The sequence below is a fragment of the Apaloderma vittatum genome, unplaced genomic scaffold (genome assembly GCF_000703405.1).
Source record: "Apaloderma vittatum isolate BGI_N311 unplaced genomic scaffold, ASM70340v1 scaffold9359, whole genome shotgun sequence".
In the NCBI taxonomy this organism is placed as follows: domain Eukaryota; kingdom Metazoa; phylum Chordata; class Aves; order Trogoniformes; family Trogonidae; genus Apaloderma; species Apaloderma vittatum.
This window is the reverse complement of record NW_009734581.1, coordinates 1,852-16,465: the sequence shown is the minus strand read 5'-3', so window position 1 is coordinate 16,465 and position 14,614 is coordinate 1,852. Positions and strand designations below refer to the sequence as shown.

The following is a 14,614-nucleotide window of genomic DNA, read 5'->3' as shown; positions in this document are numbered from 1 at the left end:
TGGGAAGTGACTGGCTTGAGAGCAGCCCTGAAGAAAAGGACTTGGGGTTACTGGTGAACGAGAAGCTCAACATGATCTCTCAGTGTGCACTTGCAGCCCAGAAAGCCAATCATATCCTGGGCTGCATCAAGAGGTGCGTGGCCAGCAGGTCAAGGGAGGCGATTCTCCCCCTCTACTCCATTCTCATGAGACCCCACCTGGAGCACTGCGTCCAGTTCTGGAGCCCACAGCACAGGAAAGATTTGAATGTGCTGGAGCGTGTCCAGAGAAGGGCCACGAGGCTGATTAGAGGGCTGGAGCACCTCTCCTATGAAGACAGACCGAGAGAGAAAGAGCTGTTCAGTCTGGAGAAAAGAAGGCTTTGAGGAGACCTTACTGTGGCCTTGCGCTATATTAAGGGGGCCTACAAGAAAGCTGGTGAGGGGCTTTTTAGGATGTCGGGTAGTGATAGGACTAGAGGGAATGGATTTAAGCTAGAGATGGGTCGGTTCAGACTGGACATTAAGAAGTTCTTCCCCATGAGGGTGGTGAGACACTGGCACAGGTTGCCCAGAGAGGTGGTGGCAGCCCCATCCCTGGAAGTTTTTAAGGCCAGGCTGGATGGGGCTGTGAGCAGCCTGATCTAGTGGGAGATGTTCCTGTCCATGACAGGGGGATTGGAACTAGATGATCTTTAAGGTCCCTTCCAACCCTGATAATTTTATGATTCTGTGAGGGAAACAGGATGTCTCTCTACACATGTCTATAAGCATCTGCACACATGTATACAATGCACAGGATTAAGGCAAAACCACGGTTCCCATTGTTTGGGAGGTGGAGAAGCTGCTCTTAAACTTGTGGAAAAAAAGGCAGTTATTAATGAAAAACTAAGGGTTAGGGAACAGTCACTCAGCTCCATAATTGTTAATGGTTTAGGGCAGTATCTGAATGTTTGAAAGGATGTCATTTTAAGGTCAGTCCTACTTACATGGACAGTTGAGGAAGGGGTTTTCCTACCCTTCAGCTCTACTGAGTTGTTTGATTTTCACTGCCCTGGTCTCTAGGTTTTGAGACTACAACAGTACAGGTGTTGATCTTACTTTCAAAAATGAGTTCTCTGATATGACTCTACAGCAAGATAAAGTATCTACTAAGGGAGATGTTTTTTATCTCAGCAGGTCTTTCAGTTGCTTTCTAAGTCCTGTAACTTGAAGACTGAAAATGGATTTTTTTACAATATGGATTAAAAACAGCTAGGGAAATACATGAAAGTGTTACCAGTTTTTCTGTGCTGACTCTATTGTCAAGCCACTGTTCTAATTATCTTTGGAGCAAGGATAAAGGAGAAGTTAAAAGTATGCTGGGACTGAGGCTATGATACTTATTCAGTAATGAAAGAAAGGAGGATGAAGACTTACTAATGCATATCTTTAATCTGAGGTTTGCAGAGCAGATATTTATAGGACCTTGTAAAAATGAAAGCTCATATCCACTTGCCTCCAGAAGCATACTACTGAAAACAAGATAAACATTCTAATGGATTTAGATAAGAAACTATTACAAATTAAATAGTCTTGAATTTGTAAAGCAATATTTAAAAAATTGCTTGGAATGCTACAACACTGGTAATTATCATGCTTTTATCTGCCAGGAACAGTGAGGCTTATAACAGCATTTAATTCAGACAACACTTCCTTAACAAGCGTAAAAAGCCTTAGAGAAGAAAACATCACACATTGCACTTCAAATATTTTCTCTGTTTGTTTGTTTGAAACTACTGTGAAAGAATGCTCTGAAAAGGATGATGAAGTGCTTCAAACCAGGGTGTGCAGAGGTTACCCTCTAGTGTTTGTGAACCCCATATGTGGTGAACCCTCTCAGGAGTTTGTGGGGAGGGGATATGTTGTCTGTCCTCTAATGCAAGTCAAGAAGTTTTCCTGCAGGATTTCTTCTGCTGGGGAGCAGCATGGCAGCTCTGCTGCATGGCTGGACCTCACCTCCAGGAGAAGTCTGAAACACATCCTGTACACATCCTAGAAGTCTACAGCTGCAATAATCCTTAAGTGCAACACACCAACTTAATGTTTGCACGTGGAGGTCATCCATGCGAAACGTCTGAGACTGAACTGCGAGGCCTGGTGGAAATAACTGTGCAGAGATTGGTGGTGCAAAGAGGAAAGACAGATGCCACGAGGATGATCAGAGGGCTGGAGCATCTCTCCTATGAAGACAGACTGAGAGAGTTGGGGCTGTTCAGTCTGCAGAAAAGAAGGCTGTGAGGAGACCTTATTGTGGCCTTACAGTATCTCAAGGGAGCCTACAAGAAAGCTGGTGAGGGGCTTTTTAGGATGTTCGGTAGTGCTAGGACTAGAGGGAATGGATTTAAGCTAGAGATGGGTCGGTTTAGATTGGACGTTAGGAAGAAGTTCTTCTCCTTGAGGGTGTGGTGAGACACTGGCACAGGTTGCCCAGAGAGATGGTGGCAGCCCCCTCCCTGGAAGTTTTTAAGGCCAGGCTGGATGGGGCTGGGAGCAGCTTGATCTAGTGGGGGATGTCCCTGCCCATGGCGGGGATGTTGGAACTAGATGATCTTTAAGGTCCCTTCCAACCCTGACAATTCTATGATTTTATGATTAAAAAATGTGAGAATGGAAATTTTTTTGATGGATTAGGCTATTTTTTCTTGCACTATAGTTGTCTAAGTATAGGCAGAAGATAGCAGAGAAGTATATTTTTTGTGCTGTTTTCTCCTGATGAAAGGTGAGCACAGGAAATATTTGGTGTCCATGTAGTGAGAAGCTATGTATACAGCCAGCTAGCTGTGGAATTAAAAGCAGAATAGCTATAGCATGACATTCGTTAAGCTGCAGCAATGAATTGCAGTACAGGTTCTATCTCTCCACTCGGCTCAGAGAAAGCAGCAGCTAACACAAAAGGTGTAAACTGAGCAGTTTGATTTAATTCCTAATTAATATGCTTGTTAAAGCCTTTATATTTAATCCAGCTCCCTCCTTCCAGAGATCTGCTACAGCTTTCTAAAAGACAGCCTATTTGAGGATGTCTGAGCAGATAAAAAAATGGCTAAAATATTACTTTAGACAGGCAGAAATATGCATGTTTACACTGCTGAGGAAGATATTAAAATCTTGAAAAAAATGTTTGGAAATTGCTATAGTGGAATCTATTTCAGTACCATTCTAGAGTGGCCTATACCTAATGGTCACTGTTAGCGGAAAGTCAATTTTTCAGCATGCTGTCAGGTATGTCTCTTCTGACTGTTCAAATATACTTATGTATAGAAAATTACTTTCTATAAGGACTGTGGCCAGTTACACGACTTTAACAAGCGTAGGCACTCCTTTTAACATAACCTAACTTTCCAGTTACTGACTTTGTTATGTTATTTTCTATTTGTTATTTACAAATTTAGCATTTATGTATGACTATAGGCCAGGAATATTCAAAAGTACAACTAAGCAAATACATGTACGTGAATTTCAGCAGGCAAATTAAAGCACAAAATAACACTGAATTGTTTTAAACATATGACTAATGTCATAGGCTAGTTATTGAGCTTTGACACAAGATCAGGATGACATATATTTTGTTACTGCAATGGTTGCCCAAACCCAGAGCTCTCCCATGAAGTACAGCTTCACAAACTTACCAACTTTATTAGGTGAGTACATTAACCTCTCCCTGGCCATTAAGTAAAGAGTAGATCTTATTACTGTAGACCAGGCAGGCATACATAAGCACCATCTCAAGTGCTCATAGTTTTCCCGTAGGATGGAACAAATCCTTGCACCCAGCAGAAGTGAAGATCTAAACAGGCCTTTTGCTTGGACCACCGTCACACAGCAAACTCATCCTTTACATCCTTTCTTACTGTGACATATTATATCCAACAGAAGCATCTTTAAGTCTTTTGAATTACACAGATGCTTTCGATTGCAACCAGATGGCAGCAAATAAACTTATTTGAGGTTGCTTTCCAAAGACAGAATACCTTGTACAGAACCACTGTGTAGGCAGCAATTTTCAGTGTTAGTGTAATAAGGCATCCACTGTCTGAAAGGAAGTGCTAACATTCATTTGTGACTCTGAAAGACAAGGAGTGTTTGTTGTCCTAAACTAAATTATTATTTGAGAATATATGGAATATACAATATGCTTTAGAAATTCGCTCCTTCTTGATCTTCAGTATTCCTAGAAACCTTGGCATTGCTAAGTCCACTTACTGCCATCTTAGTCCACTTAGACCATCATATTCCAGATATTTTTGTCTGGAATCTATAGCCAGTTGTTAAGACTTTCCAATTACTATAGCTGTAGCTATAGTAATTATTTACCTCTGAAAACATTGCTACATTTCTTTTTAAAGAGCAAAATGGCAGACTTTTCAGCTTTTAATGACTTGTCAGAAAGATTTATGAATCCTCATGGTGGGCTAGAGTGAAATGATGCATTGGTAATGTTTGTAATATATATATTTAGCAGTCATAAAATGAGATTACACATACATTCTTACCTCTTGCCATTCTGTAGGATACCAGGAGGGTGGGCAGTCAAAGCGATTACAGGCTTGCACAAGGGACGGCTTGGGTTTATAGCACAACTCATCTGCCAAAATCACGGTCTCATTAGTTTCTCTTGATAGTAGATGAGAACAGAAGACGTCTCGCGTCTGCAGTCCAACCCCACAGGTAAGACTACAGGTGCTCCACTTCCCAATCTCCCACCTGTGAAAGGGTCGAGAGAGAAAACCTTAAGCATAGAATAAAGTCACCTTAATTTTTATCTCTTTACAATGACAGATGGAGTGAAGATGTGGTAAATGAAAGGAATCCTCCTTTTCTGATCACTGTCACCTTCTCGCAGCTGCAGGATGAGGCTAAGAAAAACATTTACTGTTTCTCTGCATTTTCAGTTCTTGTCAAAAGCTCTTGGACTTTATATCTCTGGGACTTCTGCAATATCATAGCAACAGTTTTGTGTCCTAAATTCAAAGTTTTTGGTTAGCAGGAGCCTGGCCAATGTATTTCAATACTGAATGGATTTAATTAGATGGAATTTCTTGTTTGGATTTTTTTTTTTCTGTCTTTACCAAAAAAATACGAGGATATTAACAAAGTCCATTAAAGGAATGTATTAGTGAATGTCTGAGCAGGAATTTCTTCCAGAAAATCAGGTTGTGGTTTTCCAGACTGACTTTTCCTTGTTGTGGAGGTAGGGAGTGCTAAGGCCTTGGGAGATCAGGAAGATCCGCTTCAACCCCTGGGTGAACACCTGTCACTGAGCCAGCCATTCCCTGCACTAGCTAAGTAAATCCTGCACCACCAGGATTGTTGATGAATGAATTTCAGTGTTCATCATGTTAAAATTGGATTTCTGCTGAGTCGTACTCAACACTACCTCTAATTCTCTCAGCCATACATAGAAAATTGCTTAAAATACTAGGTCTTCCACTCTTATACTTTACGAGAAGGCACTTCAAAGATATGCAGAAATGTGTACAAAAAATTTCCTGTATTCAGAATGAAAATATACGAGAAGAGCCTTCCCACCAACTTTAAGCAAAACATTACTCTGACCTAGTTATAATCCTGCATCCAAAATGAATGCATGAGAGCCAGATACTGCCACTTTTTCTAATCCTGAGGAATAGCTTCCTTTCCTGCATGACATTATTGAAACTGATTGCTGGGAGAGTAAATTAAACATTCAGGACAAGGAAGGCTTAGAGAACATGCCCTTGAAGAAAGCAAATCCAGGCAGAAACTCAAGAGACTTATCATGAAGAAAGACACCCTCAGGCTCCAAGCAGGATAGAGGCAGACAATAAAGGAAAGTTATGAAACATTTAAGCAGCATGAAGCAGAATTTGTGGAAGAAGTAGAGAAAGAACACTCTGACAGTCTGAGATCAGCAGTCAATAGAAACTGCTCAGCACATTTAAAATGCATTATGTCGGTAAAAAACATTATGGAAATAATTATTCAAGGTTGTGCCACCATACAGTCATAGAATGATTTTCATTTGTTTATTTTATAAAGTCGTTTTGCACATTTGTTTCCTCCTTCTCAGTAACACCTATAATAAATTGAAACAGCTAGTAGGTAAGAAATATATTTTCCTCCATAAATGGTAATGCTGATGGAGAAAAATGCCACATAGCTTGCCTTCTGTGCTCCATCTGCTGATGACTTTCTCTGATTTTATAGCAGGACAGAATATGTCTTGAGCATCACTGTAAGCACTAGTGACACTAGTTCAGCCTTAGTTTTGCTAGTAACAAAGAGAAAAATCCGTTTAACCCTTCCTAACAATGAACATATCTTGCATACTGAGTTAAAAGTTGCCATGGTCACTTTCCAGGCTGTAATATGCTGAAGACCACTAAAGCCTGATATGTGTACTGGGAGCTATTTAGCAGTGGAGTAGGAGTGACATCTGGCAGCCAGTTAAACTAATCTGGAGTATGTTCTCAATATGAACAATCTTTGGGGAGAGGTCTTCTCAGATTTTCCCATAAAATTGTCAGTCAGAATTAATATGGATATCAGCTACCCTTCAGTTTTGGCACAATCTAAAATAGGATATTTGAGTAGGTGCTGAAAAGAAGGCATTTTCTTATTCCAGAGTCTATTTTGATACATGGTTAGTTGCCAGATTTTCTTTTATTCAAGTGATGCTAATAGCTGTTGCCTCCAGCAACTCATTGTTTGTTATTGGTATAAGTGCACAATGTTTCTGTTGGCAGTTCACAACAAAGTGGCTAGCAGGCCACATAAACTCTTTGGACATCTTGGCTTCTGCAGAAAAGAGAGCCTGTTTCTTCTTCCAGAAAGAAATGTTGTGTTTGAGTAAAAAGAAAGGATTTGTTTTTCCAGTGTTTGAAATTTCATTTGCAGGTTGAATCTGTTGCCTTACCCATAACAGTGGTTTGTTCAAAATTCCTTCCAGCTGCTTTAAGCAAGAGACTCTTTGGAGGTGACCAGGAAATATGAGGTCAAATTCTCTCTTACCCTTGCACTTTCATAGTCCCCAGGGACTTTTAGGGGCTTTCATAGATACAAAGAATATAACGCAGAGCAGAGACGTGTAAAGTGGCATGGGGTTCTGCAAGTAACAAAACCCATAAATGATATATAGGATTGGCAGAATTGTGGACTACTACAAACCAGAGAGAAGATCATGACAATCTTATAGAACGGAATCACAGGGCTGTAGAATTATAACAGCTAAAAGTGCTTGCAACACTCTGAAGTGATAGTTGTGTAGATCTTACAATACTGGGTTTAAAATCAAGTAGGACATAATCTTGTCCTTAAAAAGGTGGATATGGTAGTTACAGGATCAATCTAAAGGAACCTTGTGCGAGTAGAACTGGCATCTTTGTGAACTAACTGCAGCGGGTTTTGGCAGCTGAAAGCCATCCTGTATTGCTTCCCAGAGGTCGGTGAAGAAATTGCATGTTCTTGGTCCAAAACTTTTTATCCCTCCTTATTTCTCCTGCACTGGTGCCCAAAGCTATACTATATGCAGCAACAGAGAAACAATATCTTTTTGGCCTTTTCTACAGCAGGACTTTGGCACATCTGTGTGTCTAAACATCTGATTTGTCCTAACTCTTGGTCTATCAGTTTATCAGTTGTCTGTCTCCATCTCTTAAATATCTAAGCAGAGGCTGACATACATACAATTCATTGAATAATTTAACTGATTGAAGGAAAATTGTATTAATACAAAACCACAGAGACACTTAGAGATGGCTAACAGAGAGGAACGCAACAGGAAAATGGCAGTTCATAGGGCTAGATGTGTTGAAATGAATATGTGCATACTAGTGATACATGTATTTGAATACACATACACGAAAGTTTTTGAAACGAACATAAATGAAGATGAGTTTCCAGCGGAAGTTTATAGGGAGCACAGGATGGTCCCAAAATACAACTTATTTCAAGTATTATCACAAATTTAGAATACAAAACTGGCCACAGAAATTTTCACTTTCCAAATGAACAATCTCCTGCTCATTGCAGGCTGTTGTGATGCCCTCGTAGCTTGTTTAATAAGGAGACATACAATGTACGTGAAGATGGGCACTAAGGAGTGAAACTGATCTGACTGCTTAACGCAGTAATTTTCCTTTAGGTTTTCTTATACAAAATGCTGAGGGTGTGGTTTAAAAACTAGACATAAATCCATGAAAATTCCAATCAACCAGAGCACTAAAATTCTTGCACTTCCAGGAACTATCAATGTTCTATTATATCCAAGCAGTTCAAGTGAAGAACTGAAGAATCAGGTGAGAAGGACCTTGTTCCTGACTCTTTGCTGAACTCCAGAGGTGGCTGACACCACAACTGCTGAAACATGGGCTTGCTTGTGAGTATTTAAATATACCCTTTGAGTCTAATGGGAAGACTCAAGTGCTGGGCTGGGTCATACCGTTGTCCCACGTGTCTCAACCTCTCATTTGCAAATTTGTAACAATATCTTCTTTTTTTTTTTTTCTCTTGAGCTTTGTCCATGTTGCCTGCTTTGCTTGTGGTCCTACAGCAGGGATGTTCTTTACTCTCTGTACTTACCTGCTGTCTCCCACAACAGGACTCTCAGCTTGAGAGAAGCCTTTAGGCTCCTGTTGAATAACAACAGCGACAAGGCACTGTTGCCTCAGTTTTGAAACATACATCTCATTGTTACAAGAACTGGAGCCCACATAGTAATTCTGCTAGCTAGGTAGACCAGAAAGTGGCAATAGCTAGTAAGCAGCTACTTATGGAAGGAGAAGGTGCTAGAATTATGACTGTTGCCCCAGTGGAGCCATGAGACTTGAAAACAAAGCACTCTTGCACTCCCATAGTCAGTCTAGAAAGAGTAAATGATGCAGACAAACTTGAAAAATGTATAGTCTTGAGCCAAAGCACTATGGACCTAACAGCTTTGGGTCAGTCCCTACATACACAGTATATATGGTAAACCCCAAAGCATTCTGAACTGTTAGGTGTTACAAGTAAAGAATATTTCCTAGAGATATATAATTTCATCCTGACAGAATCCCTTCAAGCACTGCCAAGAAAATTGAACACTGCACAGGAAAAGTAAACACAGTTCTACACAAAGATCTCCCAAACTAGTTCTAAAAAATGAAATTATTGTCATTTTTATGTGGTTAAACCATATGAAAGTGATACAAGAGAACTCTTCTTATTTCTAAAATAAACATTCATCAGTGTTGAGAGAGGTTTGCCTGGAAGCGTCTTACTTAACATCTGACACCTGCCTGCACAGAGATGTTCCTCAGTGCACACGGGCTGGGTGGCAGCTGTGTATATGTGCATGCCACAGACTCAGTAAATCACATACTAAGTCAATACTGGCTTCCTCTTGGTCCTTTGTTGGCCTGTGTGTTCTCCACTGGACCCTGCAGACTGTGAAGTCTACTTGGAGCCCATACACCTCCTTTTCCTCTTTTCCTCTTCCTTTTCCCTTTCCTTTTTTTCCTTTTTTCCTTTTTTCCCTTTTCCTTTCCTTTCCCCGTCTTTGTGGCAAATATTTGTTTCATAGGTGTGAAAGGCCTTCTTCAGGCTGCTTCAGCAGATTCACCTTGGGCTGAGTTAGTATCCTCAGTATCAGGTCTTAAACACCATCCAGAATGTGATCTTAAACTTTGGACAGAGTAGGGAGTTACTGTCAATATTGTTTGGGTAGCATACTTTCTTCCAGTGAAGCTACAGGACCAATATGAGGACTCCCAGATCAGTTCCTGCCTTTTAATGAAATTAGTCTCAAAGGAAGTGGCATGAAAGGTAAGAATTTAATCAACCAATTCTCCATCCATCTGTTAAATCACTCAGTAAAATCAGACTGTTCCTTTGAAATGAAGCATGAGAGTTAAGACCTCCACCTAGGTGTTTAAACACGGATTTGAGTCTTTAGAAAGTAATTTTTCTACTGCCGTGGTTCAGTTTGTGTGTGAGAACATTACAAATATACATACAGAATGTACATACCTCAGAGGAAAACTGAGATTTAACTAAGCTTTGAAAAACTTACTATTTGCTTGAGAAATAAAAATGAAAAGGCAAACTACTTTTCAATTAGCAGTAGCAAACAGAAGAATAATTTACACCTAGTTGTTGTTCAGTGCCAGGCTGACAGAATCTGTTGTTCAGTGTTGTTCTGTTCACTAAAGTGTCAGGAAGGGAAAGTTTCAGAGGATCATTGTGTATATGGGAGAGTGACGTGCTTCTCTTCAGAAAGCATCTTACTTGCAAGTGAAGAGACTCCATTAAAGAGATGCTTATGCAGCCAACACATGCAAGCAGATTTAAGGTTCAATCAGAGCGCTCTGGAAGCTGACAGAAGTGGCTTGCATTCACTCTGTAGACTTATTGGTGACAATTAATCTTGCAGCTCATTATAGCTGATGGTGGCAAGACGGCAATATTTATATAATAGAGTCAAAAAGAGGAAAAGAGAGGAGGGACTCAAAAATCAGAGAAGAGCAGAGGGTAAATGGAGTACGCAACAGCTCTACAAATGGCCATGTTTGTTGCTGGAGTAAACTTTGATATGCTTCAAGCAACACAGTCAGGTTCCTTACAGTAAAACACATATGCCGTCCCTTGGCAGAGAACATCAACCATTACAGGAGGTCAGAAAAGAGGGTCTGTGTTTTTCTGCCAACAGCTGGAACAGTGGGAGGTTGTCTAGTGGGTCTTCCAGGGAACTACTGGAGATGTAGAATGCATGAACCACAGAGAAACATGAAAACAGAACTTCAGGTAAGTGAACTGATTTGGCAGAGAACTGTTTTGAGAGATTAGTAGACATACCAGCTACTGAACAGACTTTTACTGTGTATGAAAACTGTGGCATTGAGATGAACTGTATGAAATGCCTGATAGCAATGGCTGTCATTGATATAGCTACACAGATTAGATTAGGCTTGATAGATAAATGAGTACCAGTAGTTTTCCTGAGTTTACATTTGGGCTCATGCTTAAAACAGCAACTTCTTACAAGGAGGTTGTTCAATATTTTATGTGAGATACAAGGAAAATAGGTCCTTGGTAGCTCCTTTTAAAAATGGAGATAGGAAACAGTTGAGGAACAGAGTAATTTAGTGTAAAGGAGGAAACCTGCTTAAGAAGTAATATGGAGAGGTTTGAGGAATAGTCAGTAATTGCACAAATTGCACTTGTACGGCAGCAACTTAATGAATAGTGAAGGGAAGAACACACAGTTTGGGAACTACAGTGGAGCAGGATAATATCCCTTTCCCTAAACCTGTACTGAAGTAATATCAAAACACAAGAATCACTAATTTATGAAATAAATTGTGCACATGAGTCCATGAAGTGCTCTTACGTGGTTCTTCTGCAAAGGAACAGAGGGACAGTTTGCCACCCTGCTGCCCTTGACAGAGTTGCTTTACGTCAAAGACTCCCTGGCTCTTTTAACACTGCTTGTTTCCATGCCGGATTGTCTCACCAACTGGACTGTCTCAAGACCTTTTCTTAAGCCTAACTTTATGCCATATGGAAAGAGTTAAAAACCAGCTGTTCCTTAAGGTGAAATCGACAAGCTTACAGACACCGGAAGACAAAGGAAGAAAGAGCTCAGCAGGTGAGAAAGTTGTGCAATGAACTGATTATTTGTAATCTGAAATACCAGTTAGATGAAGCATTTTAAAAATGACATAATTGAAAATGTATGTAGATGGCACAGAAAGGATATACAGAAAGATGGACTTCACAACCTGTAAGAGCAATATTCATTAATATATAATTTTGTCCCACAGAATAATACAATTTTCCTAATACCTAAGGCTGCCTTTGCAAAATGATCAGCGCAGGAAAGACTTAAAGGAGATGTCACTGGGCTGAATGGACAAAGAAAGCAGATTCGTGAATGAAACAGTGTTCAGATAATAGCGAGTGGGCTTAAATAATTCTCCAGCAAATCCAAGTTTTATGAGCAGCACTGCCACAAACCCAGCAGATAGCATGATCTTCTTGCTCACTTGGCTGGTGGCATTACAGGCATAATATTTTCATTAGGATGAACTGTTCCTGAACTATTTTGCCAGTGCAGAAGGTACAAACAGGCTGTCTCTCAAAATCATGCACACAAAGTTTTTCCCTCTTTGTTTGTTTGGTTTTTTTTTAGTTATGTGGAGAAAACAGTTGAACTTAGGTATGTATATCTATATGGTACTATTAGTGAACTCAGGAAACTCCCACTGCCTGCTTATGTTCAGTTCTCTTCAATGCCTTTCTTGCAGCATGCTGTTAATAAGGCATTGCAAGAATTCGGTTCCAAGGGCACATCCAGAGTGTTTCCTTTTTACTTTCCCCTTTGAGATACTGATACTCTATTTAGTAACTCATTCACCCTTTTGCAATAAAATGTTTTTCCTCATATTGACGTGCAGAGATCCAAACATGCAGGGGCAGCTCAGAGTGAGGAGGCTCTAAACTCATGTTACATCCATAAATAAATAAACAAAGCAACTATAGTAACAACCATAGTATTCAGATTAAGGGGAGTGTCAATCAAGATGTGATTCTGACTCAAAAAATGCATGGAAGGAAAACTTATTGCCTTCAAAGTTATGGTGTTACTATGTGTATAGGCATATTCGTAGTAAAACACTTCATGTCTCCATTTTAATAGTTATATCAATATAGATTTGTGTGCAGAATCCACAGACTACAGAATGGTGACTTAATGCACTTCTCCTCTAACTTTTCCTGAATGTGAAACTGGCTTCTTAGGTCTTGGAGTAAAGAATTCTTTAGATGGTACAGTTTGGCTCCTCATGGGAAGGGAAACAAACTTGTCTGACCTATCTGAACACTTTTTTCAGATGAGGAACCATGACAGTGTAACTACTATAGTTAAAAAACAAAACAAAACCCAACCAACCAACCACATTAAACCCAAATCCTCCATCCAATATAGTTGCAACGTCACAAATCTGTGGATCCACAAAGTGGGTATTAAACGCATTGCTGCTCCACTCTGTGTGAGTGGTTTAAGTCTTTTCCAAGGCTGTGAATGACCAAGATCTAACAGCTGGTTACAGTGTAGAATAGATCAGATTAGTCACATTTCTGATGGGTAACTGCACACCATAAACTCTACTCCATCAGTTAAATGTTCAGTGCCTAACAGTGTCAGCAGAAAGGCCAAAGGAATGGAGATCACATAACTGAAGATGGACATTTTCATGGATGCAAATAGGAGGGCTTGCTCTGTTTTTGCATATGTGATAGACCTACTTAGCAGATACAGCACTCTTTGTTTCATCAGTCTGGCTCCTTCTATAGATGTTTAACTCACTCCAAATTGAATGAAAATGAAGGCATTTCCTCCATTTATTTTATGTGTGAATCTTTCTCATCTCTAAGTATGGTACAGAACTGTACAGTGTATTTTCAGTACTTAGGAACATATTTTTATTCTCATTTTACATAGATTTGCTTTCCATCCATGTGGTTTACTGTTTTGAAAGTATTCCTCGGACTACTGCCATAATAAGCTACTTCAACAGTACTGTAAATGGAAGATACAATGGTGTTGTTCTTCTCTTCCCTTTTTAAAGAAAGTGATGAAACACAGTAAAATTAACCATTTATAAAACCCTGTAGCTTATTTCACAGGTTGTCACTGCAGTGAGAGAGTTAACCCTGGCCATTATGCTACAAAACATTTGACTTAATTTCACGTTTACCACAAAAGCAAAGACGTAATCTTCATTGTCACTGTTCGGAAAGCTTTCTTTCGGGAGTGAAATCTTGACGCAGTAAATCAACACTCAAAAAAATTTGAGAATAAATTTAGACAAAAACTAAGAATTAGAAGTTAACATACGAAATGCTGAAGCAAGAGCATATTTGTTCAAAATACCAAAACATATCAAGTGGCAGTGAATAATAAGTTCTGGTTCGCACCATCATCAGGGAAGAGAAGGCTGGAGAGAAGTAGACTGCATTAAAGTGACCAAAACTGGGAAATCACCAGTGCTAGGAAAAAAAAAGAAAAGAAATTGCCCTCTGCAGAGAGACTCATTAAGTCCCTAGCATGACTTTAAGTTCATACTCATCACAAACAAAGCTATAAAATGCCAGTAGTAGGGCATGATGAGATTGTTTCTACACAAGGGTGGAATAACTTCGTGAAGCTTGTGCCCTGGAGATTTGTGTGGAGGAAAATAATCTATCTGGACATATAGGATTCTGAATAAGAAGTGTGATCCATCAGTCTTTGAAGTAAGAAAGAAATATAAGTTACATAAGAATTATTTACAATTACACTCTAATATTTTATGATCATAGTACTCTGAATTGAATATAAGCTGAAATGGAGGAAAATGTCTGAGTGAAATCCTACCTAACAAAGGAATCATCATATTATTTTAAAAAGCAAAATGCCTTGGAAGAGATCTGAAACTGCAGACTAAAAGAGTTGGAGGCAGGCTGTGACAGCAGCTCCATAACTGTTCCACTGATCCTGGTAACTTGCAATTTGCTTTGCCTCACATTTAGATCCAACATGTGGTTGACAAGGACCACTTCCTATGGGTCTCCTTGGTGACTTCTCTATAACTGCAGCTGAG

General features: G+C 39.7%; 1 protein-coding gene across 1 annotated transcript in view; it reads right to left on the bottom strand.

Moving 5' to 3' along the window:
- LOC104279145 (ADAMTS-like protein 1) overlaps positions 1-8,626 on the bottom strand; it is a gene marked incomplete at both ends in the record, with an annotated part of 36,283 nt that extends 27,657 nt beyond the window's left edge. The window contains 2 exons of the mRNA XM_009876333.1: positions 4,511-4,721; positions 8,577-8,626. Of these exons, the coding sequence (XP_009874635.1) occupies positions 4,511-4,721; positions 8,577-8,626 (261 nt within the window). The remainder of the gene's footprint in view (positions 1-4,510; positions 4,722-8,576) is intronic.
- Positions 8,627-14,614: the final 5,988 nt, after the last annotated feature.